Source organism: Anser brachyrhynchus (genome assembly GCF_964034855.1).
Source record: "Anser brachyrhynchus genome assembly, chromosome: 20".
In the NCBI taxonomy this organism is placed as follows: Eukaryota; Metazoa; Chordata; class Aves; order Anseriformes; family Anatidae; genus Anser; species Anser brachyrhynchus.
The window spans coordinates 8456377-8483202 of record NC_137713.1 but is presented as its reverse complement, the minus strand read 5'-3'; the positions used below and the strand labels follow the sequence as shown (position 1 = coordinate 8483202).

Below are 26826 nucleotides of genomic sequence, written 5' to 3'. Positions count from 1 at the left end.
AAAGAGATGATGGGCAAAGAGCCCAATGGACACAGGAGGTCTCTGGGCTGGGCACAGTAGAAGCTGCATGTGCAAGACCCAGATCCATAGAAAGGGTCCCAAATCCATAAAAATGGGGACTTGCTTCCACAGGACTTCGTTTGGGTTGTGGCATGTGTTTCCCTGAAACACCTTGAGCAATCTCAGCTGTTTTTTCATCTTGTAGGGTGTATTATAGGGTAGAAGGAGAGAAGGTTTATGGTTGAACCTGGGGCTGTTGCAGGTTTGGGTTTCCTCCTTGCTTATGCCCCTTGGACAGAAGTCAAGCCTGGGAGGGACAAGAGTGCTCTCAGGAGTCACCTGCTGCTTCAGGGTGTTTTTTTGTAGAGTCCCAAACAGCCATGAACCACGTGAGACAGAAACTCCTCCCAGCATGGATTGGGAAATGGGCAGGTTGCCCTGGGTGCTTTGGGGTTCCTGAACAGCTGGCGTGCCCCTTGCTTCGTGCTGGAGGGACTCATGGCATTCGATATAAATCATTCAGGCTCATTATGGCTGAAAGAAATTAGGAGACGAAGTTCACTCCTCTGTAACCGAGTAATGGCCAGGGACCATGCATGGGTTTAGGATGGGCAAAGATTTGTCCCAGGTTTTAGCAGATGGAGAACTTGTGGGGCCTGATGTCTCATTTTCTCCTCACCTAAGATCTCATATTCTCCTTTCACAAGAAGCCACACACTTCCCTGCTCAGGCTGGGAGATTTCATGCCCATGTATTTACTCTGTTCCCTTCCATCCCTTCCAGGGCACCAACATTGCCGCTGGGAAGGCCGTGGGGGTCGTCATTGCAACAGGGGTGTACACAGAGATCGGGAAGATCCGAAACCAGATGGTGGAGACAGAGCCTGAGAAGACCCCCTTGCAGCAGAAGCTGGATGAGTTCAGCCAGCAGCTCTCCAAAGTGATTTTCCTGGTGTGCATCGCTGTCTGGGTCATCAACATCAGCCACTTCAGCGACCCCGTCCATGGCGGCTCCTGGTTTCGAGGCGCCATCTACTATTTCAAGACCTCGGTGGCCCTGGCGGTGGCCGCAATCCCCGAGGGCCTCCCGGCCGTCATCACCACGTGCCTGGCGCTGGGCACGCGCCGCATGGCCAAGAAGAACGCCATTGTGCGTAGCCTGCCCTCGGTGGAGACCCTGGGCTGCACCTCGGTCATCTGCTCCGACAAGACCGGCACCCTCACCACCAACCAGATGTCTGTCTGCCGGGTGAGTGCCAGCGGCGTTTTGGGGTGTGAGGGGGGTGCTGGAGCATGGCCCCATCCCTATCCTGGGATTAAGGGGCTTGATGTCTCCACCGGCCGGTTGCAAAGCTCAGGCTTGTTTTGTCCCCGTGCAAACGTTGTGTTTTGCTCAGTAGGAATTTCAAGGTGAACTTGGACGATGTTTTGTTGGATGGTGGAGGGAGCCCCGAGCTTCCTTCCTACCCAACTGGGGGTGAGGTTTATGGTGTACCTTGGTGCGCTCTGAGTATAAAACTCACTTTTTCATCAGTACCAGCATGGAAGTGCAGTTTTGTTCATTTATTTCAGGGCTCCCACTCCACAGAGCATCTCTTCTGGCTGGGTTTCGATATTAAGGCAGAGCTCCTGGAGAAGCCAACGTGTTCTGCACCGCTTCTGCTCTCTTGCCCATTTTCCCTCTGTTTTCGACCAAGCCAGTGAGAAATTCTGGACCGTGTAAAGTTAGGAAGTCTGGATCTGTGAGGCCAAAATGGAAGGGTCAGTGCAAGGCCTGGGTCCAGCTGTCCGTGGTGGTTTGTTAGGAAAGACTGGGCCATCCCAGTGCTTCTCAGTTTCCCCATTATTCCTCAGGAAAGCTTTTTTCATGGTTTTGGCATGTCAGTTTTATAGGAGAACCTTGGAAAATGTGTCGCCAAGGGAAAAACGGCCCTGGCCACCGTCCCTGCTCTCTGAATTTTGGGTAGTGAAGCAGCAATCGACCACAAACTTTGGTTTGCTTAGCACAAGCTCCAACTGGCTGGAGACGTCTGATGTTTCTGCCCTGTAAAGGATTTAAAAGGAAATCCCGTTGGAGTGAGGGGCTGCCCATGCAGGAGGAGGAGGTTCCCATCAGCTCTAAACAAATAACAAATAAAATAATAAATACAAATAAATAATGATGGGCACCCCCAGCATCTGGGGGCTCTGCAGCAAGGCAGGTAGGATGTGGCAGTGCTGCCCCCCGGCACCTTCCCGCTGCAGGACACTGCTCCTTGGGCTCGGGCGGAGGCACAGTCGGACGCAGCGGCAATGCCTGGGAGGGGGAGGCAGAGCAGGGCGATGGTGACAAGGTGGTTTTAGCATCAGTCGTCGTTGAGCTCAGCCCAAGCTTGATAACAGTTTGCCCAAAAGAGTGCATTTGCAAAAAAAAAAAATCTTAAATTTAAAATTCAAAGTATCCTGCTCCCTACCACGTTTCTGATATCCGTTCTACTTGCTTGGCTGAATTCTGCGTCTCAGGGCGCGATACCGACAGCCAGGCTGGCTTCAGCGCACGAGAAGCATCCATCAGTGTTTAACCGACGGGTGCTTGTGGCCAAGGTGCCAGCAGAGCAGCTCAGCAGGATGCAGGGTGTTAATCCCACATGCTTGTACGTGCTCCGTGCATGGGGCGGTCAGGTCTTGGTGCACCAGACACCAGCCCCAAACCTGCTGGAGCTGACAGCGCTGCGGTGAGGCAGTCAAGCCACAAACCCACACAACGTGTCAGCTGGAAGCTGTGGTTTGCATCACTCACCTTACGGTCGGCTCGGGCTCTCTGGTGTCTGAAGCAGTTGATAGCCCTCTGTGATCGGAGCGCCCGCTCTGTGGATGAAGGGATGCCGTTTTTCTGGATTTTAGCAAGGCTTTTGATGCCGTCCCTCACGGTGCCCTTCTGGACAAAATGTCCAACTGTGAGATGAGTGGGCTCATGCAACGCTGGGTGAAGAGCTGGCGGACTGGTAGGGTTGTGGTGGCTATGTCTGGCTGGCTGCGCTCCCCAGGGATTGGCTTTGGGGTTGGATATTTTCAGTGTCATGGTCATTGATCCGGGTGCGGGGCTGGGACACATCCTTGGCAAGTTTGCTGGTGGCACTGTTCACTCTCAAGAGACGAGAAGCCTTGCAGGGGGATCTGGACAGGTTGGGGCAGCGGGTGATGAGCAGGGGAATGAAGCTGAGCACAGGGAACGCCGGGTGCTGCCCTGAGACGGAGCAGGGCTGGACATGGGCACAGCCAGGGCGCGAGGGCTGGGGGGCTGCCTTGAGCATCACGTGTGGTTCTGGGCTCACCGGTATAAAAAGGTCCACGAGGTCGTCCAGAAAAGCATGTCCAGAAGAGGGTATGGTATGTCTGACGGTCAGACTCCATGATCCTTGTAGGGCCTCTTTCAACTGAAACTCCTACTCTACTCTACTCTACTCTACTCTACTCTACTCTACTCTACTCTACTCTACTCTACTCTACTCTACTCTACTCTACTCTACTCTACTCTACTCTCCATCATACTCACCTAAAACTTACAATACGCTCTCATGCACCACAACTAAATTGTCAAGGAGCACAAGGATGGTGTTTGGAAGTTAGGAAGCGAAGCGGAGATGCTGCACAGGTTCGGATGTGCTGCTGTGCCTTGATTCAGCAGCTTTGTCTGTCTGAACAACCCCAGGTGGTTATGACTTGGTGCCTGTCGTGCCTGGGGGTTTCCCAGCGTCACCGGCTGTGCCGTGCTGGCGTTGGGTGGGCGCCGTCAGCTGGGGCCACCTCCAGCGTGGGAGGAAAATGACGCTGCTCCGTGGGCTGGCAGATGGGTGAATGATGCTGATTACAACCTTCCACTATTCCAGACAGCTCTCCTACCTCGTCTGCCTTTTGATGAGTGCTTTTTTTAAAGATGCCACAGAAAATACGTAAATGCAGGCATGTATCACTCATACCCTACCCTCTTTTTAACCTGGAAATTTGACAAAACCTACCCAAAAACTGCAAATGCCCACCTCCCCCTCAGCTCCAGCTTGCCACTCTGTCGGCTGTACAAGCTGGGAGCAGGCAGGAAATCTGATGTAACCTTTGGTTGCCGTGGGTTTCACGGCACCTCTTTTAAATAGGCATGGAAAAATAAAGGGCATGGAATGATTTTTTTTTTCCCTTTTCTATTAAGAAAGTTGCTATTGTGGAAGTGCTGATTGTTTTGTGGCTGTGCTTGAAAACAAAAGAGCTCATATCAGGCAAAAACACCAGTGGCTGGGGTGGATGTTTTCAGGTCTTTTTAATAAATGAGAGTCCAGTCTGTGTTTCTGAGCATGGGAATCTATTTTCTGAAGGGCCCACGAGATTTTGGCTCAGCTGAAGGCTGATGTCATTGGACATCTCAAAAATGCACAAAGGATGCTCCCCCTTCAAAAATCACTTTTGGTGTTGTCTCAGAGCAGGCTCTGCATTGCCAAAGCCTCCGACTTGGGAAATTTCAGCCACTCTTTGCCTCTGTTTCTGATGTTCCTCATCTTGGCCTCCTGGGTAGAGGACCCGTGGAGCCCCAGCTCTCTTCTGCCACCCTTTGCCTCGTGATTTTCTTCAGAGCCCCTCAGGGATGCTGAGAGGCCTCGAGGACAGGCTCAGGGAAAGGATAGTCTGCTGTGGAGGCTGGGTTGGGTTTGGAAGGATTCCCCTAGGAGATGGGATGCACGTTTTGAACACGGAGTGCCCTGTGCCGACTGTGGCTCATTTTGGATGTGAGTGTGCCTGGGCACCAGCCTCATCCCAGCACAGGAAGCTCCCCTCTGTGACACAGGGGGTTTGCCTTCATCCCAGGGTCGAGCAGGGATGCAGTGACCAAGATGTGAGGGCTGAGACCCCAGCCCAGCTCCCCATTAACCACCGGCTGGTTGTTCACAGCTTTCAACTGGAAACACCTTGGCTTTCAGTCTGGGAGAAGGTCAGGCCCAGGTGAATTCCTCCTGGCTGATTTAAAATGCCGTTTCAGAAATGGAGCCTTAAAAATCATAGCAACAATAATTGATAATAATAAGGAATTAACCTTTGTTGGTTGCTGGAGGGAGCGTGGGCGGCACGTGGAGCTGCTGCATTGCTGGTGCTGAGCGATGCCTGCTGCCTTCTCCAGCGCCCAGCGCTTCCTCCTGCTGGTGAGCATCTCAGATGAGCAGAGGAAAATAAACGGGGAAGAATCGTTGAGATGGGGAGCACCCTAAATTTGGACACGTGAGCAGTGCCCGGGGTGCCCCTAGCAGTATCGTGCTGGCAGCACGAAGTCCCACCTGGCCCCACACTTACTGCATCAGAGTGGAGCCAAAATATTTAATTTGCCCTGTATGACGTGTGGCAGCTTGCGAAGGTTTCCACGTGCAAGGTTTCCTCATCCCACCACCTCTGCATCTCTGATGAAATGCCATGTTTTGAGTTTGCTGAATTGATGAGGTGTGACTGCACCGTGGTAGTGTGGCTTTCCAGGGAGGTATTTTCTCCTGAGGGATTAAAAGCCAAAAAGAGAGAGATTTTCAGTGTCTTGGATGAAATGATTCAGAGATGCTGTTCCTGGGGAGATGGGTGCCTGATGGTGCTCAGCCACAGGGCAAGCATCACAGCAGGCGGTGTCCTAAATGCAGCTGTGCCTTGATGATGGGTCGTGGGAAGGGTTTAACTGAATCATCTGGAGATGAAGGACAATTGTCCCTGCACCACTTTCACAAGCCACCAAGCAGATCGAGGAGGGCATTGCTCCCCCATGGCTGGGGACATGCATTCATCAAACCAATTCTCTTTGCTAATTATGTTAGTTTTTGGCTCCGGCGTGGGACATAAATAATGATTAGGCAGCCAGCAGCGTTGCTGAGCCATTGCCCCGGCTGGGTCGGGTGCTGCTGGTGCTGGAGGCGATGCCGACGGCACTGCTGGTGCCGGGAGCTGCCCCAGAGCATGGGATGTGCTGGGACAGAGCCGAGGGGAGTTTGGGGAGAGGCGGATTTTTATGACATTTTCATTTCTTATTTGTTTCATTGCTCTCACTGTAATGGCAAGGGAGTGCCTGGAAGGCATTTGAAAGGCAAAAATCACTAAAATTGGAGCGTGTGGGACTTTTACAACTCCCCGGGGCTTTATTAACCGGGCCGTAACCCCAGGAGCGCGCCGGGTGAGCCGGTGGCCGGGAGCTGGCTGGAGAGGGGGCGGTGCGGGGAGCCCAGTCCCGAAGCTTGCAGCTGGCCTGATCCTTCCCTTCCCGGGGCAGGAGGAGGGATGTGACCCCTGCTCCGAGAAAAGCAGAGGTGGCTGCTAAGAAGCTGGCTTGGCCCCGCTCCTCTGCGACAGGCAGGAATCGCTGGATGAGGCGGGCGTGAAAGCTGGGAGGATTTGGGGAGCGGTGGGCACCCAAAAATCGCCACCTAACGCTGCGTGTCCGCCTGTCCCCCTTGCAGATGTTCATTATGGAGAAGGTGGAGGGCACCCAGTGCAGCCTGCACGAGTTCAGCATCACCGGCTCCACCTACGCCCCCGAGGGACAGATGTGAGTACGGTCCGCGCCGTGGGGACATGGGGCAGGGCTGAGCTGGTGGCCACGCCGGGGGGACCCCAGCCTCACCCCTTGCGGCTGGGAGAAATCTGGGCTTTTGCTATCATTTCACAGCCACACTGAGAACTGCACATGGAAACCCCAGCTGGGCACTGGTTTTCAGCCATGTTGGGCTTGCAAGCAGAGGGTGGCTGCTCCTCATGCTCCTCACTTTCGGTGGCAGCTGAGAGAAGCCGTTTTCAGCCGTTGCCTCTCTCATCAGAGCTTCCCCAGCCTGTTTTGAGCTTGTCTGTGGGTCAAACCGGGCACCCTTCTGCCCCCGCTGCATCCCTCTGGGAAGGAACCATGCGTTTTAGGGAGCATGGTTATTTTTCCCAGGAGAAGATGAAATCAGTGCAGGGAATCCAGGGAGGATCTGGGGGAGGCAAAAAGCTTCTCTGAACTCCCCAGGTTTTCTCCCTGGCATGGGGTGATGCCTCCCGGCGTGGGGAGATGCCTCCTGACGCATCCTTGCTGTGCTCCCCTCGGCTGAGCTGTGCAGCGGCTGCACTTCATCCTAGCCTCAGACTTAATTTCATGAATATTTATAAAGCCAATTTGATCCTTCAGTAAGAATCTCCATTAAAAAGTGAGCCAGGTCATAAGTTGGTATTAATCATTGCATTTCACTTAAATAAGGACCGAGGAGCTGTGCTGGGGTCTGGTCCCCTCTGCAGCTGCAGTGACCCTTTTTTCGGGTTCTTTCACGGCACCGGGGCAGCAGCGCTTTGGCCAATGCCTTTCCCAGCGTGGGTCCAACCCAGCTCCAGGCAAGGACAGCCAGCGACAGGCATGTTCCCTAATCCCTTCCCAGCTCTCTCCAGGGCATCACACACCGCAAAAAACATCCCAAATGTTTCTGCTTTCTCAAACACCAAAATGCAGCCCAAAGTGCTTTCGTCCCTGTGCAAACAGATTTTTCAGATTTTCTTGGCCGCTCCCTGTTTTCCGCTCCCGAGCTGTAAGAAGGGCTCCAAAATGTTCTTTCCATTGGGAACCAGCAGTGGAATAAACTGATCCTAATAAATGCCTGACAAATTATTTTTCCAGCGAGCGGGCGAGCGGCTGGGTTTGCACAGCCCTAACCTGCAGTTACCTCTCCTCGAGCCCGGATCATTTTTCGCTTCCCCTGAAAATCTCCGCGGCTGTTTCCACCATCGGGCAGCAGGCGGGCAAGGAGGAGCATCCAACTTCAGTGCTGCTTGCTTCCAGACACGTTTGTGCTCCTGTACATAGCACAGGGCTGCTGCTTCTGAAGCCCTCACCCGAGGCAACATTTTGTTGCCTGCTCAGAAACGGCCCCAGCGGTGCTGTTGTGAAATTTGTCTCCCTCGGGTGCCCTCCATGGAGCAGGGAGGAGAAGGGACACGCTGCAGGTCCTGCAGCTCCTCCGGGCACAGAGCACTTGGAGACCCTGTGATGTTTTTTGCCTCTTTGCTGGTCCGTCACTTTCACAGCCAGCCAGTCAGTGACCCAGGGGGAGCAGGAGGTCTGTAAAAGGCCGCCGTCAGTCCTTACCATTCCTCCGCAGCCCCTTTTATTCTGGGGCATTTCAGGAGTTGATTTGCTCAGTGTGTCTATCGGCACCTAGTCCTGCCCCACTTCTTAAAGCACAAAACGAGAGCCCAAGCGTTTATCGCCGTGCCCTGAGCCTTACGCAGGCTCTTTCCCCCTCTCTGCAGAATATTTTACTCAGGCTATGTGGGGAGAAGCTAAGCAGTATTTGTCGCGTGGCCGGGCGAAGCGTCAGGCTCTGAGCCGTTGCTTTCCTCCCGCAGCCTGAAGGACGAGCAGCCGGTGTGGTGCGGGCAGTACGACGGGCTGGTGGAGCTGGCCACCATCTGCGCGCTCTGCAACGACTCCTCGCTGGACTACAACGAGGTGTGTGGCGCTGGGTCACTACGGGCTCCTGACCTGCTTTTCCCTTCCCTTTGTGCCTTTTTGGGGTAAAATCAGTGGAGATTTGCCTCTTGCAATGGATGCCCAAGGGTTTCACGCCCTCAAGCACAGCCCATCCTTAGCAGGGATGCTGTGAACATGACGTGGCACCTTCTGGTCTCCATCCCTGGGGTTTAACCCTCAGCCTGTCCTCCCTGCATGGGGACTGTGCTCCGGGATGACCTGGCAAGTGACAACATCCTGGGTTGGAGATGTGTTATGGGGCCGTGCTGCGAAGCTTGAGCTCTGCTTGTTTTTTTCCCTGCTCTCCAGTCAAAAAAAGTCTACGAGAAGGTGGGGGAAGCCACTGAAACAGCCCTGACGTGCCTGGTGGAAAAGATGAACGTCTTCGACACTGACACCAGCAAACTCTCCAAGGTGGAGCGAGCCAATGCATGCAATTCGGTGAGCAGGGAGGGAGGGAGGGCTTGGGGACGAGCCATGGCCACTTGGGTTGAAAAAGGGACGGATTGGGCACAAAGGTGCCATTGCTGGGCTGATGGGGGGATAAGCCTCAGTAAATCCTCTTGTGCCCGGTTTGTACTGACCCTGAGGTCTTGACCCAAACCCCACTGCCACCCCTGGGACTTGCTCTGGGAAACACCTCTGGTTTTCATGTGAACCTCCAGTGCTGGCTGCTCCGGCTCACTGGGGTCTCTCTGTCCTCCTGGTGAAGACGCACTTGGTTTCCCAGCTGGATTTGGTGTCATGCTGCTAGGTCTCTTCATGTCTTTGCTTGCTCAAAGGAAGGGCGCTCGGTTGTGCCGCTTGTCCCATGGATAGGTCCAAGCAGGTTGTCATAAATCCCTGGACTGCTTTTTAAGGAGGAAAATGGAGTTTCCCATCTGTTGGCAATCCGGCAGCTGCTTCGTTACGTGGCGCTTTCGCTCTGCCTCTCCCGGCCTTGTGTGCTCGCTGCGTTCATCCCCGTTTGCTCCTGTGCTGGTTTTTGGCCTCTCTGCCTGCCTGTGGTATCCACAGACAGCAAATGCAGGCGCCAGCATCCCCCTTCTTGCATGATTAACCACAGCACATCTCCCTGCACATCTCTCTGCCCACCTCACTCCTGCGCACAGCGTCGCAAGGAGGGCTGTGTCCTTTTAACTCTGAACTTGCAAGGTTTTGCCACAAAAGAAGCTCTTTTTTTCTGACCCCTTTGCTGACTTATTGAGATGTAAGTAGCTGTAAAAGTCCTGGGCAAACAGCTGTTTGTGTCCAGTCGCAAATGATACGTACCCTCCTAGCAACAAAAAATAATAATTGCACAAACAGTGTAGCCACGCAGAGTCCAACGAGCAAGGTAGGCATCAACATCCCTGCTCCCCTCGCCAGAAAATAATTCAAATTGGCCTCAAATGCTCTCTAAATGGCTTTTTTGGGAGCATCCTTCCAGGAGCTGGCTCAGCTGCCGCAATGCTGATGTGGGTGCATGAAGGGGATCGGTCTGACAAGGACTGGCTGCTGTCTCGTTGTGCGTTTGACTTCCAAACCTAATAATGTTGGCAATAGCAGAGCCTGGCTTTTGGGGTGTCAGGGTGCACGAGCCGGTCGGCATGCCCCTGCCCGTGTGTGTGTGCACCCTGCCTTGCCTGCCGACACAGCCCTCACTGTGCAGACCTCGAGGCACCGCCCGGGTGAGGGATATTCCACCCGGCGGGTGGGGAGAGGCCCCCACCTCCCTGCTTTGCAGCAGCCCCCCAGCCGTCCCGGCTCAGCCCCGTGCTGTCCCCGCAGGTGATCAAGCAGCTGATGAAGAAGGAGTGCACCCTGGAGTTTTCCCGCGACCGCAAGTCCATGTCAGTGTACTGCACGCCCACCAGCCCTGGCCACAACTCTGCCGGCAGCAAGATGTTTGTCAAGGTAAGGACGAGGTCCCCATACCTGCCCCAGCAGGTTTCGGTGCTCACCCCAGCAGGTTTTGGTGCTTTCTGGGGTTTGTTTCCTGCCTTGCTATGTGTTTAACCAGCGGGTAAAGTGGTGTGGCCAGGGAGGGGGGAGTCTTTGCAGAAACAAAGGGGGGGGGGGGAAAATAAAAGAACTAAGTAAAAGGGTTTAGAGGGAGGAAAACCTCTGAGCATCCTGGTTCCAGGGGGCAGGGGAGCTGCCCCAGGCCAAAAGTCAGGCTCTTGTTTTTATGCCTGGACCCTGCGGACACCAGCAATACCCAAAGGGTTCAGCTTTCCACTGGAACCAGAAATAAAATAGTTCTTAAAGGGCATTTTCTTCCCAAGAGAAAGGAGCAGGGGAGGTGCAGCAGGAATTACACTCCGCTGCCTCTGAGCAGCTTTGTGTCCTGGTGTTCCCACCCGGAGACCTTTGGGGTGATCTCTGTACTCCGGGTCGGTTTGGGGTTGAGTGGAGTTGCCATCCTGTCCCCTTATTTTAAGGGGAGTAATGGAAGGATTGCCAGTTTCATCTGAAAGGGGAACCTTTGCCAGGGTCAAAAAGGGACAGGGTGAGATGCTGTGGTGCTAAAGGCTCTGTTTTCCTAAATCACAAAGGCATTGCAAGCACCCGCTGAGCATCCTGCGGGGAGCACGTATTTTTGGCAGGGCCCTCCTGCCTTCACCCCTTTGGCGACAGCAGGGTGGGAGCATCATGGGCAGCCGGGGGGCTGGCAGGAGCGAGGCTGATCCCCACGGAGCAGATCCCATGCAGATCCCAAGCCACCCGATATGGCTTCATCCTTCCCGGCTGTGTGCTCGTGTCAAGGCTGCCATCTAGTGCGCCGTGCTGCCAGGATGCATGCGTGCTCACATTTGGGGAGATTTCCTTCTTTTTCCCAAACATTGTGCCTCCCTGCACCGTGGCGCAGTGCTGGCAGGAGATGCACCATCTCTGGGCTCGTATTCCCGTAGTGTCCATCCCTTGTTCACACTTTGCTCCCAGGCTCGCACGCAGGGGGTGTTGCTCTGCCCGTGGCAGGATTTATCCCCTGTACACAAAGGTTCTTTGTGCTGGGGTGATGAGAGTGGGGGACCAGCAGTGACCCCCCAGCAGGCACCTCCTGAGCCCCTCACTCCTCCCCAGGGCGCCCCGGAGAGCGTGATTGAGCGCTGCACCCACGTCCGCGTGGGCACGGCCCGGGTCCCGCTGACCACCCCGGTGCGGGAGAAGATCCTGAGCCGGATTCGGGACTGGGGCATGGGCATCGACACGCTGCGCTGCCTGGCCCTGGCCACCCATGACTCGCCCGTCCGCAGGGAGACCATGCAGCTCCACGACTCCGCCGCCTTCATCCACTACGAGGTAGGCAGTGACCGGCTGGCACCAGGGGCTCTTCTCCTTATTCCCAAAGTACTCCCACCCCCTTCCAGCTGCCCCAGCAGTGTTTTCTCCCTTGGTTTCCCCAGTGGTGCCAGGTGGTGAGGTAGCTCAGCTCTTTCTCTGCAAACCCTGTTGCAGAGCTGCATGCAGTGAGGCTCATCCCAAAGCCAATGGCGCCGTCCCATCAGGTGTTCATCCCTATGGGGGTGGTTGCCAAGAGGGGTCTGGGGACCTCCAGGAGGGATGGGAGCAGAGTAGAAACATGCGAGGAGCACTGGAGGGGGTGGGAGCATCCTCTTGCATTGGGATTATGGGGTGCATCCATTGACAGGACATGTCCCAAGGGTTTCCTCCCCTGAGAAGTCCCCAAGTGCCCTGGGATCGCTATGCCTGGGACTGTTTCATGGTGCAGAGGGATGTGGCTGCATTCTCTTGGGGTTTAACGTGGTCTGTGCTGTCCTCCCCCAGACCAACCTGACCTTCGTAGGCTGCGTGGGGATGCTGGACCCCCCCCGCAAGGAGGTCACCTCTTCCATCGAGATGTGCCGCAAGGCCGGCATCCGCGTCATCATGATCACCGGCGACAACAAGGGCACGGCGGTGGCCATCTGCCGCCGCATCGGCATCTTCTCGGAGAATGAGGATGTGGCCGGCAAGGCCTACACAGGCCGGGAGTTCGACGAGCTGTCCCCCGAGGCCCAGCGTCAGGCGTGCCGTGACGCCCGCTGCTTCGCCCGCGTGGAGCCGGCGCACAAGTCCCGCATCGTCGAGTACCTGCAGTCCTTCCACGAGATCACCGCCATGGTGAGTCCCCGGCCTCCTCCTCCCTGCCCAGCCCCTTCCCTCGCACCCCTTTAATTACGGCTCCATGCAGACGGGTGATGGCGTCAACGATGCCCCAGCCCTGAAGAAAGCTGAGATCGGCATCGCCATGGGGTCCGGCACGGCCGTCGCCAAGTCGGCTGCTGAGATGGTGCTGTCGGACGACAACTTCTCCACCATTGTGTCGGCCGTGGAGGAGGGCAGGGCCATCTACAACAACATGAAGCAGTTCATCCGCTATCTCATCTCCTCCAACGTCGGGGAGGTCGTTTGGTGAGCACCTCATGCCAGGGAGCAGTGATGGGGACATGGGTTTGGATACCTGAGGCGGGTGCAGGTGTTCGTGTGTAGGGTGGTGGCACCAGATGGCACCAATGCCCTCCTCACCAGGTCCTGTCCCTGTCCCTGTCCCTGCCAGCCATTCCGTGCCATCCCCTGCAGCGCGGGTGCAGCCCTGCAGAGGGCAGGGAGAGCTCGAGCATCTTTTGCCCTTGCATTTCATAGAATCGTAGAATGGCCTGGGTTGGAAGGGACCTCAAAAATCATCTAGTTCCAACCCCCTGCCATAGGCAGGGAAGCCACCCACCAGACCAGGTTGCTCAGGGCCTCATCCAGCCTGGCCTTGAACACATCCAGGGATGGGACATCCCCAAGCTGTCTGGGCAGCGTGTGCCAGGGCTTCCCCACCCTCTGAGTGTGTGTTGGGGATGTTCGGGAACGTGTGGCTGCAGGGAGGAGCTCAATGGTTTCCTTTCAGCTGCAAAGCACATTTTACCAGCAAAAATAATCATAGCTGCAAAACTCAGCCCAGGCTTGCAGGCTGCTGACTTGGGGGTCACAAATTCATCCTCAGAGCTTTGCATGAATGTTCATTTGGACTTGGTGTTCCTGCTTGCTCTCCCCTCACACCGCACACTTTCTCTGGCTGTCCCCGGAGCTCGTCTAACTCAGCTTCTGGTGCTTTCCCCCTGCAGCATCTTCCTGACGGCCATCTTGGGCCTGCCCGAGGCCCTCATCCCCGTGCAGCTGCTGTGGGTGAACCTGGTGACGGACGGGCTGCCGGCCACCGCGCTGGGCTTCAACCCCCCGGACCTGGACATCATGGACAAGCTGCCCCGCAACCCCAAGGAGCCCCTCATCAGCGGCTGGCTCTTTTTTCGCTACCTGGCCATCGGAGGTGAGCCCCGACGGGCGGGGGATGAGGCTGGGTCGGGGGGGCCGTGGTGGGGGCTCCAGCTGAGGGATCTCTCTCTTGGCCACAGTGTACGTGGGACTGGCCACAGTGGGCGCAGCTACCTGGTGGTTCCTGTACGATGCCGAGGGGCCGCAGGTCTCCTTTCATCAGCTGGTGAGTTGGGGTCTTCCCCTGCCTCCATTTGTCTGTGGTTGTGACGTTCCCACCTTCCTGATGGAAAAATTGTTCAGGAAAGAAATTTACCCCCTCGGGGCCTTGTTTCCAGCCTCGCTTCTGTTGGCAACTAGCATGGGGGGGGGGAAATTGATCCCAAGAAGCTGAAAGTGGTCCCAAACCCACGTTGAGCGGGGTCAGTTATTGCATTGCCATCTCTGAATGGGGTAGTGGGGAACTGTGTGCCAACTCACCCCAATGTGATGTGCAGTGGAAAAGGGTTTTTGCTGGAGACGTGTGTGTGCCCAAGCACCCTATTAACCACCCATGAAAATCTCTAAGCCACGATGCAGCCACAACACACAGAAGCTGAGGATGTTTTGTCAATTGTTCCGAACTGTGGGATGTCTAATGGTGGCCCTGATAAAGTTCCCCAGCTGCCCGCAAGCAGTCGCCTCCTTCCTCCCCTTTCCTGCCTTCCCCTACCACCAGCTCCTTACAAGCGGTTTCCTGTGCTGGCAGAGGAACTTCATGAGGTGCACCGAGGACAACCCCATCTTCGAAGGAGTTGACTGTGAAATCTTCGAGTCCCGATACCCGACCACAATGGCTCTGTCCGTGCTGGTGACGATCGAGATGTGCAACGCTCTGAACAGGTGGGGAGATCACAGGATTGTGCTGCACACAACTCATTTCTTGTAGGGTCTCTTGAGGCATCTGTCAGTGGCCAAGGGCTTTGTTCTGGCTCAGCAGAGCCATTCTGTTGGGTGTCTGGATCCAAATGATGGCAAAGCCTGAAGCTGAACAGCCTGGAAGAGCAAGGAGCTGGGCTGTGTGGGGACCTGGAGGCTTTTTGCACCAACGTTGTCCCCTTGCTTTTGCAGTGTCTCTGAGAACCAGTCGCTGCTGCGGATGCCCCCGTGGCTCAACATCTGGCTGCTGGGGGCCATCGTCATGTCCATGGCTCTGCACTTCTTCATCCTCTACGTCAAGCCCATGCCCGTGAGTACCCTGTGCCATCTCCGCATGCAGCCTGCGGGCTCTGCTTGCAGGCGAGGATGTCTTCTTGGGGTCTGGAGTGCCCTCGGGGCCAGGTCCTGTGACTCAAACCAGCGCAGGGACTGGAAGTCACCAAGCCCCAACAAGTCAGATGCTCTCCTTCCAGTCAAGGCGAAGCTGTGTATCTACCCCCAGGAGGTGGCTCAGCCCCTTTTGGAGGCATCGTCTCCCTTTGCAGTCCAATCTCAATTAATTCCCAAGGGTGTGTGACATCGAGAGGGTCACTGCTCCCAGGAGCTGGCATTCTCCCTTGTGCTGCTGCTGAGCACCTGCATGACCATGTGCACCCAGTCCTAGCTTGTGCTTCACTTTTCCCATGGGAGGGAGAAGTGAGGGGCATCATTTTTGACCCTTCTTGGGATCATTTCTTGAAGAAATCCCTCCTTATGCCAGGGACAATTTTTTTCTCAATCTGTGTCATGCAACAGAAGCTAGTCTTTTAAACAAAAGGAAATCCCATCTCCTTCCCTATTAACACGTCAAATCCTTTTCTGCCTCACAGCTCATCTTCCAGGTCACCCCCCTGAGCTGGCCGCAGTGGGTGGTGGTGCTGAAAATCTCCCTGCCCGTTATCCTGCTCGACGAAGGACTCAAGTACCTGTCCCGCAACCACCTGGACGGTGAGCAGGGTCTGCATGGTGCTTGGCTGCTGGCTCCATGGTGCTTTGCTTGGGCAGGTGATGGCCTGGTGGGCGCCTCACCCGTGCCCCCTGCTGATGTGGTGTCTGTGCCTGCACGTCCCTGCACCCCGCTTGCCCAGCTGCCAAAAAGGGCCTTTTCCTCCAACCCCCTTCCTCCCCAGCTGCCACGCCAGGCAGAGCAGTTGATGCTCAGGTCTGCTGGAAATGCTCCCCGGGAGCTGGAACAACAGATAAATCTGCCATGCGTGTTTATCCAGCTCCTCTTGAACCTCGGGGAACTGGATCCCTTCCTTTAAAGCAAAAGGAGTCCAATACTGGTTTCCAACAGGAATTCTTCATTTTTTTCCCTTGGTTTTTCCACCCTTCTGTGGCTGTCCCTGTCTCATGTTGCCATGTCTGTTTTAAGACCAAGTGGGAGCTGTGGCACTGTGTAAACTGGTTTTAATGGGGCTGCCATTGGGGTCTGGCAAAGGGCACGCACGATAGGAGTCCGTTTGCACTGGGGCAGTGGTTCTCATGCACCATAAATCACAGCGTGTGTTTAGACAGCCTGCTGAGAGGATGATATCATCCTCTTCTTTAATTTCTTGCAAAAAAATGCTGCTGTGGGTGATTTCTGGGCTGAGTTAAACTTTCAGGGCCGTGGGGATGCTGAGCAGCGCTGTGCCTGCTACAGGGTGGCCCCTTGCTACAAAACCAGACTTTTTTTTTTCATTTTTAAGGGTGTTTTTTTTACTGTCCCCCACCTTTTGCTACCTGACGGGGATAGCAGTGGGGAGAAAGGCAGGAAAACCCCATCCTTGCCTGCAGGGTGAGTGTAGTAGCTAGGGGAGAGATGAGCAACCTGAGCAGGGCCTGGAGGTCCTTCCACAACATCGCCTTGCTCCAAGGCTTTTTTTCCCCCCCTTAAGCAGCCATTATCCTAGCAATTCCTCTCCTTTTGCCTTCGCCTTCTACCAATAACCCAAGCAAACTGTCTGAAGCCATTCTTGCATTTTGGGGCTAAAGGCAGGTGCGGTCAGCCCTGCTGAGGAGGGATCTGGGGCATTTTAGAGGATGGATGGGGAATGATTGCAGGCAGGAAAACACTGCAGACTGGTGGCACTGCCCCTCGCCGGGTCCCAGTGCACTGGGGGTGCCCACAGCAGCATCCTGCCAGGCTCTGCCAAGAGATGGAGGTGCTCTTGCCTTTACCGACCAGATGGAAAGCGTTTCTGGGTTATTTTTATTCAATTGTTGCTTCTCTTGATGGGCTGCTAGATGCTTTGCATCAGCCAGGCATGTGTTGTCGTGTAGCAGCAATGACGGCGTGGCACTGGGCTGGGACGTAGGAGAGCTGGTTCAGTTCTTGGCTGCCTCATCCATGCATGCCCCTGGTCCTCGCTCCACCATCTGTGAGCCGGGGATGAGTGTTTCTTGCTCCCACACTTTGTGTTCCTTTATAACAACCCAGCGCTGTTGGAGGAAGGGCTTTGCATCGGCTCCGTCAGCACAGCTCCGAGCGTAGCGGGGTGTCTGGAGGCGGTTTCTGGAGAAGGTGCGATCCTTTTGAAGCCCGTCACAGCAGCCTGGAGTATTCCCTGCTTCTGCCCACCCCCCGGGGCCTTGCTCCTGCAGTGCTGGCTCCTCTGAGCACCCTCATCCCCTCGGTCACAGCGTGCGCATGCTCGCGGCTCGCTCTGTCTCATCCCACAAGGGTTTGGATGCAGCTACTCAGTCATGGCTACGGGGCAAAATCATGCTTAAATCATCTCATTTGAAAGAAATCATGAAAATCCTGCATCATCCTAATTCCTCTGGGCAGATATGTTTTTTAAAAAAAGAAAAAAAAAGCCACTTTTAAATGTGGTGTTGTGGTTTTTTTACCAGGCATTCTCAGGACAGTAAGAAACACGTGGAGCGGGGAGCACCAGTTGAAAACCTGCAGGACTCCAGAGCAAGGGTGGGCGTCCACTGGGGTCTGATCCCCCTGCCAAACCTTGGTCGTGTCGAGGGGGGACCCAGAGCACATCTGGGTGAAGGTGGCGTGGAGTTTGGGCCAGTCTGAGCCCTCTGCAGGGCAGGGCTCGGGGACGGTCTCCAGCCTGGGACCTCCTGCAGCTGCCAGCAGAGAGGCCAAAACCCAAGGGGTGGCCAAGGGCGGTCATTTGGCGGGTGCAAATATTTAGCTGTGGGTTCTGCTGATTCGGGTTTTGCATGGAAAAGTTTCTCCACTGATCAGACTGAGATAAGCAGTGTTTCCATTACACTGGGTTTTCCTTGTCCTTGAAGCTGAGGTTTGCGGCTTTCATCGTGGTCTCTGTGTATTGTGTTCCTCTCCCCAGCCCCAGGTCGCTTCCATCTCGCAGGCAGGGTGCAGGTCGCTGCCCGCATCCACCTCTGGCCCTTGGAGGTTTCTGCTCCTGGCACCCAGACATGGCACGACTTCTTGCCCCAATGTTTTTGGTATTTGCTGCTTAAGGGTGTTGCTCTCGGTGAGCCCTGCGGTGTGCAAAAGGGAGGTTTCCAGGCATGTGTGCTGGGATCTTGCAGAAGTCTCTTGTCCGAGTGGGTTTCAGGAGGTACAAACTGCAGGCACTGGCTCCAAGCCTGGAAGCACAGCCGTGGCAGGGGCTCATCTGTGCCGTAAGAAGAGCCGGGGCAGTCGAGAAGCGGGTGCTTCCCTCGGCAGCTGCCCATGGCAGCGGTGCTGCTCCTGAAAACCCCAGCACCCCAGCAGCGCTTTTGGGGACAGTTCCACCGAGGCAGCGAGGCGATCCCCTGCCCGAGGAGCACCTTGGCTTTTTTTGTGGCACTTACGCAGCTCTTTGGTGTTGCTCCTGGCTGATTTCACAGGATCTGCAAGGTGGTGGCTGTGCCACCGGGTCCCTGTCCCCAGTGGGTGCCTGTCCCCTCCCTGGCGGTGACACCGTGCTCCTTGCACCTGTGTGTGTCCCCACCACCTCCACGGGAGATTTGGGCCCCTCGTATCTGCAAAGCCCGGGGCATCCTTGTGCTCTGAGTCCCCCCTAGAGGAGGGCGCTTGGGAGAGGAGGCCGTGCCGTGTGAGCGTGCCACTGTCCCTGCCACCGGTGCTCCGCATCCCAGCCTGAATCACAGCCAGCCCAAAAGCTGCAGGGACCGATATCTCCGTGTCTGCTCACAAAAAAGCCACAGCAAAACCCCACGTGTACCCACCCTGGGGACAGTTACAGTCCCTAAAACTCCCTCGGGAGCCCAGGGGCTGCCGCAGCCCCCGTTTTCCCTGGAGTTGTCCCTGCTGCGGGAGCGCAGCGAGCGCCCCGAGCATCCCGGCGTGCCCTTGTAGGGTAGTGTGTGTGCACGGGATGTCAGTGCTGCACCTTTCAGTGCGTGAGTCTCTCTGGATGGGGTTTTACGGCTCTGCTGCCTTGCTTTGGGTTCTTTTTTTTTTTTTTGGCATGCGTGCACACACTTTAGAAACAGAAGAGCGGAGGGAAGCGCGCGGTGCCGCTGCCCCGGCATTGCAAAAGGGAGCTGGCAGGGATGGGGGCTGTTTCCCTTTCTTCCGAGGTCTCTGCTGTGGGTTCCCCCACTGCGGCAGGGTCTGTGCGATTTTTAGAGCCCTGCAGCTGCAGCAGTTCCCTGGGTGGAGGGAGGGATCGGTGCTGGGCTGCATCCCTCCTGCATCGCCCCTTTCGGGAGCACACTGAGTAAAGCCAAAAGCGAGGGGACAGCCCCAGAGCCTCGCCTGGCGCAGAGCAGATCGCAGAGGAGCCTAGCTGCCGGAGGCTGGATGCAGATTTGCAGGAGTTTAAGGACGTGGGGGTGAGAGGCAGGATCCAGGTGGGTGTGAGCACATTGTGAGCACCCCATGTGAGCGGTCCTGAGCCCCCACAGCGTGTCCCCGGGGCAGAGCCCTCAGCAAGGGACAGGGTCCCAGCGGCCCTGTGCAGGTGCCAGACCCGTTTCTGGCTGCAGTTCCTACAGAAACGCTGCGTGCCGGGGGTGTCGCTTGCAGGAACATTTCCAAGAGCATCAGCCGAGGTTTAGGGGCCTGAGGCTGTGGTTAAACAGTTGCCGTTGGCCCTGCAGCTGGGTCCCCTTCCTGCCCCCATCCGTGCCCTGCGCCTGCCTCTTTGCACACCCGTGCTGTGAAATAAAGCAGCTGGGGGAAGCGATGTTGCTGGCAAGTAACCGCCTGCTACCCAGCTGCCTGAAATGCCCCTGCAACTCGGAGCAGCGGGGTTGGGAGTTTTGCAATGGTTTAGCACAAGCCCTGGGCTCCAGCAGCATCCCCGCCTTGCTCCGCACGGTGCCAGGTCCACCCAGGGGACGCTGCCGATGGGATCCGTTTCTTCTCGGGATGCAAAGGGCCCATCCTGCAGCCAGCGCTGGAAAGGTATTCTGGCAGAAGTTGAGGAGAAGCTTGTTTTGTTTTGTTTTTTTCTTTTGTTCTGTTTTTTCCTTCTTTCTCTCCCGTTATTTATTCATTTCCTTGGCTGTAAGGTGAGGCAGGACCCATGTTGGCAAGGGGACAGTGGCAGCAGCCCACCAGAGATGTGATCGGTGATACGTGCAGGGGTGAGAGATACAGGGATACAGCCCAAAGATTCATGAGCAGGGATTGTATAATTCTTCTCAGGAAGTGCTGTCATTATTTATTTTTTTAAAGAAATAAAGAAGAAAAAGGAAATAAATGCAAGTAGCTCTGCTGCACAGACTTTGCAGCTGGTTTTCTCCCACCTCCATCATCTGCTCTTGGCTGCTTGAAAATTGGGGATCAGGTGGGTGTGAGTTGAGGTCTGCAGCCTGCTCCCATGAGCTCAGGCCGAAGGAGGAGGGCAGCCCTGGGGCTGTGGCAGTCCCAGGCTTTGGATTTGCTCCTGTGCTTTCTGCTAAGCATCCATGGACTGGAGCCGTCTCGCCTGCTAGCTGTGCCTCAGTTTCCCGAGCAGGAAAATGGATTTATTTAGCATCACAGAGCTGCGCCTGCAAAATCCCGGGGCCAAGAAGTGCGATGGGTAGCATGGTCCTTGCTCGTTGTCCTGGAGGTGTACGTGGATGTAAATGCGTAGAGCTGAGCAGCGTCCATCCATCCACCAGGATGGTGGTGGGACGCAGCGGGGGAGGCAGAGCAGAGCCTCCCGCTCTGCTTTCCCTAGGGGCGAGACCGAGGGGTCCTGCCTGTCCCGTGCCGTGCCGTCCCGTCCTGTCCCCAGCTGCCTGCCTCTGGCTCGTCCCTCTTCCCTAGGCTGAGCCCTTCCTCCCCTAGGGCCCATCCTCCTCCTCCTCGCACAGCCCAAGCAGGAAGGAACCTCTCTTGATACCAGAAGTGGGGAGCTGCTGTGCTTCCAACCCCCTGCCAATACTTTGTTTTCTCTCATTTTTCTTCGTTTTAGGAGAAGAGGACAAGAAATGAACGACACGAAGGAGGCGCTCTTAGCTAAAGGACCCCTAACTTGTAACTCGGACTGAAGTCTTGCATGCGTGACCATCGCTAGAAGCCAGCAGGACATGCATGTGTCCGACTACCAGACAAATGCGGGTGAATCGTCGAAAAGAAAAATACCGATTTTTGTTTTGTTTCGTAGCTTTCTTTTTCCTGTACATAACAGTGCAATTACTGGACATCTGGCGTAGGGTTTGGGGATGGAGCTATACATGGGCCACAGGGTCATCGCAACGCTCTTCCTTGGGGATTTCTTCCTGCAAAATTTGAGACCCCCCTTTTTCAAATCTTCGCCCTGGCGGAGCGAGCTCAGTCAAGGCATCCTTCACGGGGGGTCGCCGGGGTGCTGTGGGGTCTGTGCGCTGCCCAGCCGGAGGGACGGGCAGGGGGGCATGCGGTGATGGCCTGAAGGTAGTCGTGAGGCCGGGTGCCGGTGGCCTTGAGGCTCTCACAGCTGCGTGTTCGGTGGAGGCTGGAGATCTCCCTGTCCGTGATCCCTGCGCCGTGGAAAGCCCTGCTCCTTCTCAGGTTCATCCCACACCAAAGCGAGGTGGCGGCTTGCCCGTCCTCCGCCCGATGCCCCCTGAGGTCCCCCCTGCAGTGGCTAAGTCAAAGCCAGCCTCCCGCAGAGGCGCCCGCTCCAGGCACAGCGCGGGGATGAGCCCAATGGCTTTCCTCATGTCTGATGCTCGCTCCTGGCCACGCTCCCTTCACTCGGTTGATTTTCAATTATTTCCCTGGCAGGAGTAGTGTGTAGAGCTTAAGATCTTGGGAGAGCCGTGAGCTCATGTTCTCTGCTTTAGGGGACAGCACAGCCTTGGCACCGGTGAGCTGCCCCCAAGGCGGCAGTGAATGCATGCTCGGACGTAGCGTAGTCCTCCTCTGGGACTGGTGTTTTCATGGCTTCCCTTTTGTAGGGCACCAGCTCGAGTGTTTCCTCCTGGGATTTTGCTGCTGGGGGCCAGGAGGGGACCCAGCAGGGAAGCTGCCAGGGGTGGTTTCTTCTCCAGCCCCCCGAGGGCTCCCTCCTGCCTTCCTCGCTTTTCCCCGCGATCCCTCCTGACGGTGTCGGGCTAGCCGGACTTCTGCCTTTGCTTTCTCTTAAATCCCAGCTTGGAGGAAGCGGCAGCACTAGGGCCAGGTTTTGGGATAGCATTTTGCTCTTTGCCGTTGGGGTTTTTATTTTACTTTTTTTGCCTCTTAAAAGCTTCCGGCGCTTTTCTTGTTCCTCTTTCATGTGGGCAAGAGTGCATCTTTCTCTGGACAGTACGTGCCAAAAGTCATCCTTCCTTTCTTTTCTCCATCACCAGCATTGAAGAAGATGAGCAGAGCCCCCAGACCAATGGGAATGTACAGAATTGTTATACTACTGAGCTGATCTACTTGTACAGAAAACCTTGCATGAAATGTTGTTACTGTATTTAATATATAATGTATTCAAGAAATTTTAATATGGAGCTCTTTAAAAAGGTCTTTATAGTTACTCTGTGGTTAGAAGAAGGTTGTTGCTGATTTTTTAAAGATATTATTATACTTTGTCTTGAAGAAGTTTTATTTTTCAAACATACTATGTCTAATTGAGTTCATTGGTGATCCCATGGGGGCAACCAATTTCTTTTTAAAGGCGATTTTCCCATGAACGAGACTCAGCCCAGCACAGAGGAGCGGGGCATGCCCCAGGTACTGCCTAATAAAATAAAAGTGGGATTTGCCCTTCTCCAAATGGGTGGATTTCACCTTGGTTTGGTACAGATCACCTCCAGCTCTCTGTTCAGGGAAATAACCAGCAGGAATTGCATCCAGGACCCAACCGGTACCAGCTCAGGGACGTCAGAGGAGGTTTGTTTCCATGTTTCCCTGGGGCTGGAAATAGATCTGGGAGAGGGTGGATCCAATTTAGAGCACCCCAGCCCCGTCCCTTTGCTCCCAGTGGGGCTTTCAGCTGCCCCACTGGCCTCTCTGAGATGTGTCTGCCTCTGTCTGTCTGTCCATCCATCCACCCATCTGTCCATCCATCCATTGTGCTTGCGGGGACCTGCTCAGTCCTGCATGGCACCGCCTGCTTTACACCACTCATGGATGTGGGATTATTAATCCTACCTAAATGTGGACGTGTTTGGAAGGGTTTCTTGCGGAAAAATCCCAGTAAGGGGTACTGAGTGATGGGCGGGTGTCTCTGCCTCGGGCTCTCTCAGGAGGTTGGGTTCAGGTACACGCTTAGAGAGATAAATCATGAAATTTTAATTCATTATTAAATTCCTGCTGGTGGTTTTTGTGTGGTCTCCTCTGACACCAGAGAGAGGAGGGTAATAGGAGCAGACATCCCCTGAACCCGCTAGCAGAAAGGCAATGGGAAGAGAGGTCGCATTCAGGCTATTTTACTGTTAGCAGAGCAGCCAGGCTTGGGTTATTTTAGCATCGACGGCTGTGCCAGGAGGTACCAAACCCCCGACATCGCGGGTGAGAAAACAGAGCTGTGGCCCGGGCAAGGCTTGTTCTCCCAGCAGCAGCAAACTGCGTTTGCCTTTTCCTTGTAAACCTCTAGATCCATCTAAAAATGAGGTGGTGGGTGCAGGAAACCCGTGCCGGAGCAGGTGTCCCGTTTCCCTTCCCACCAGCTGAACCACATCTCTCACATCTCTCTCTTCCCGCCCACCCTTTAATTGCTCATCCCCCGGGGTCAGCTTCCACCCCATGGCGACAGATGCTCGGAGTTCAGCTCTGCTAATAAAATAGCCGCAGACGTGCTTACATTTCCTTTCTGCTCGGTGAAGGGGCAGGACAAGCGGCAGAGCAGGTGTGTGTGGTGCGTGTGCCACCCGCTGGGTGCTTGTGCAAACCCTGGGGTCCCAGCACGGCGCCTGTCACGGGGCGGCTGTGTCACCCAGCAGCCTGCCCAAGGAGGCAGCCTAGGGCAAATCCTCGGGGACTGCTGCGTGTTTGGTGGCGGAGGGCAGGAATAACCCCCTGCAGCGCTTCCTTCTCCTGCTAGGTGCAGCGAGCGGCTGAGGGCAGGCAGGGGATGAGTCCTCGGTGTGGCTGGACGAGCTCGTGGTGCTGGCAGGGGGTGCGGTGGGAAGGGAAAAAGCATCAGCGAGAGACTCAGCACCTTGCGTCCTCTGCTCAGGGTCTGGAGACTGACCCCGTGTGATTTCAGAGATTCTTGGTGCCCCAAGGCCGGTGGGTGCACGAGTCCAGTGCCGGGTGGCGCTGGCCCGACTGGTGGGAGGCGGTGCTGAGTTCAGTCCCCTCAGCATCGCATCACTCCTGGTGCTCCAACGCAGCCATTCCCAGCACCAACTCCTGGGCTTTACTGTGGTTTTTGGTCCTAGCCCGGCCACTGTCTTTTACTCAAGGTGCCCGAGGGTTGGATGTCCCTGCTCGGTCCCACCTGGGCTTTTTCTTCTTTGCCCCTGTGCAGTGGCACTTTGTGGAGGGGTGTGTGGGATGATGGAGCAGGACTTCACCCCGTGCAGAGCTCACAGGGGCTTTTTGGGTTACTGGCTGCAGTGAGGAAGGGGATGCAGGGGGTCAGCTGTGCTCCCTGGACCTGCCTTCTCGGTGCCACTCAGCTTTTGGTAGGAGCAGGGCGTTAAACAAGCCGAAATCTGCGTGCACCAGCAGTGATGGGGGCTCAGGTACCGCGGGCTGCTGTCCCAGCCGTGGGTGCTGCTGGGTCCGTGCAGGCACGTGGGACCCAGGGGAGGCAAGCAGCAAGCCCTCGCTGGGTGGCTTCGGGCTGGGAATGCGCTTCTGGGTTCATTATGGGATGCCTGAACAGCCTGATATAGAAAAATGAGTTCGTGCTTTGTAGCAAAAGGTAAATCATTCAATCTGGGGTGGGGGGGAGGAGGGAATAGAACTGAGAAAAACGAGGTTTCCTATTTTGTTATACAAGAGATATTTTTCCACTAAATTTCCCCTTCCCAAGCCGTGCCCCATGCCCAGCTGCGGCCAGCCAGGTGTGCCAGGAGGCTGCGGTCAGTCTCGCCGCACGCACGCCGTCCCCTCTGTCCACACAATATTGGACTGTTGTGTTTTATACTTAGGAAATGACAGAAATAAAAGCAACTTTACCAGACAACTCTGGATTTCCTGTTGTTGTTTGCTGTTTGGTTGGTGGTTGGTGTTGCTGCTGTTTCCCCCCCCTGCCCGTTCGTGGCAGATTTGGGGGGCGGCCGGGAGCCCGCGGAGCTGCGCGCGGTGCCTGAGGGCATTCTTCAGCCCTAAAAGGAGCTGTGCTCACCAGATCGGGATTTCTTGTGGGTTTTCAGAGCAGCCAAACTAGAAATGGAGCTGAGCTTGTCTCTGGCATCGGACGACAAAGGCGAGATGGAAGGAGTGGCATGATACGACTGTTGGGAATGTTTAAAGTACCAGCTAATTCGTTCGTGGGGCACGAGAATACAAATAACAGTGCTAATTTTGACTGCATCCAGAATAGTCCTCACCTTAGCTCCCCCGGCTGAGTAGGTTTGAATAAGCCCTGCCATGATCTCCGAAAGAAATAATTAATAAAGAAAGGATAATTAAAGCAATTGGCCTCCTCTGGGGAGCGGAACAGGGCACTCGGGGCCATGTGTTTCCATCTCCAGATCAACCACGGCTCTCCCCATGGTCGTATTCTGAGTGGAAACTCCTGCCACAGCCGGGGTCGTGCTTCGGAGCAAATCCGGGCTCATGCTGGCATCTGTCCGTGTATGTTTTTATGGGGTTGTGGCCCCACGTGCCCCTTCCGAAGGTTACAAGCAGGAGAAAGGTGTCGTGGTGGTGATGGGATCCCAAGATGTGGAGCACCCGTGAAGGCTAGGTTTTGGAAGAGGACGTTGGTTGGCATCATCCCCACAAACGTGCAGTCTCCAGCCCGGCACAGACCAGCACCACCACCGCTGTGCTGGATGTGGCCCTCGCACCGGCTGCTCCTGAGGCTGCGGCATCGCCTCAGCGCATACCGGTGAGCACAAAATGCCCCAAATCCCCCTCTTTGCATTGAACCCATCCCTGGACCTTTTACCCTTGAGGTTGCACGTGTCCCTGGAGGCATGGGTCCCAAAACACGTGCTACCCCCAAAATAACCCCACGGCGCTCCGTACCCCATGTGGCTGAGCGGGCGCCCATGGCTAGGATGGGAAGGGGGGCACCAAACCCGCCAGTACCCACAGCATCCCAGCATCATCCGTTTGCCTTGGAGCAGCCAAACCCACGGCCAGGGATGCGGGTTGTCACGGCAACCGGGGATGCAAACGCTGCTGCCGCGGGCTGAGCACCACCGAAAACATCCGTCCGCACCCGGGCGTCACGGGGCGGGCGCGGAGAGGAGCCAACGCTGCTGGGAAGGAGCGAAGGGAGGTCAAGGACAAGTTAAAATTGGAAAGAAAGCTGAACATGCCGTTTCGTAGACCTCGCTCGCTCACATCTGCCAGTTTTTGGTTTTTCTTTCCCCGCCCTCCCCATCGACGGCGGGGCGGTGGGAGCATCTCCTCCAGCTGGCAGGGGCAAAGGGGTCCGCGGCAGCCAAAATTACTGGGAACGGCCACCAGGTCACGGCGGCTCTTCCCAGTGACCTGGCCAATGCAGGTCCCCTTTGCACCCACCATCGTATTTTAAATCTACTTGCCACCGTGTTTCTCCCCCCCCACCCCCCGGCCCCCAGATTTGCAGCGTGCTGCGCATTTTTTGTGCTGAAATTCGGAGCTCCGTGCTGGAAGCTGCCAAGCGTGAGTCTGGATTGTGTAATGAGCTTCATCTATTATTA

General features: G+C 55.7%; 1 protein-coding gene and 1 long non-coding RNA gene across 3 annotated transcripts in view; one reads left to right on the top strand and one right to left on the bottom strand.

The window, feature by feature from the left end:
- ATP2A3 (ATPase sarcoplasmic/endoplasmic reticulum Ca2+ transporting 3) overlaps window positions 1-22637 on the top strand; it is a 44503-nt gene extending 21866 nt beyond the window's left edge. The window contains exons 8-22 of one of the 2 annotated variants that reach the window (XM_080562876.1): window positions 784-1248; window positions 6452-6540; window positions 8364-8466; window positions 8797-8928; window positions 10258-10383; window positions 11554-11772; window positions 12259-12594; window positions 12665-12885; window positions 13587-13789; window positions 13875-13960; window positions 14483-14616; window positions 14845-14962; window positions 15522-15639; window positions 17530-17602; window positions 21021-22637. In XM_080562876.1, coding sequence (XP_080419002.1) covers window positions 784-1248; window positions 6452-6540; window positions 8364-8466; window positions 8797-8928; window positions 10258-10383; window positions 11554-11772; window positions 12259-12594; window positions 12665-12885; window positions 13587-13789; window positions 13875-13960; window positions 14483-14616; window positions 14845-14962; window positions 15522-15639; window positions 17530-17602; window positions 21021-21096 — 2499 coding nt within the window. In that variant the 3' untranslated portion in view covers window positions 21097-22637. The remainder of the gene's footprint in view (window positions 1-783; window positions 1249-6451; window positions 6541-8363; window positions 8467-8796; window positions 8929-10257; window positions 10384-11553; window positions 11773-12258; window positions 12595-12664; window positions 12886-13586; window positions 13790-13874; window positions 13961-14482; window positions 14617-14844; window positions 14963-15521; window positions 15640-17529; window positions 17603-21020) is intronic. The other variant, XM_080562877.1, reaches the window with a different exon arrangement.
- LOC308180769 lies at window positions 22023-26826 on the bottom strand. The gene is made up of 2 exons (XR_013941178.1): window positions 24554-26826; window positions 22023-24461 (listed from the first exon to the last, which is right to left on the bottom strand). It is a non-coding gene; the product is annotated as an uncharacterized lncRNA (long non-coding RNA).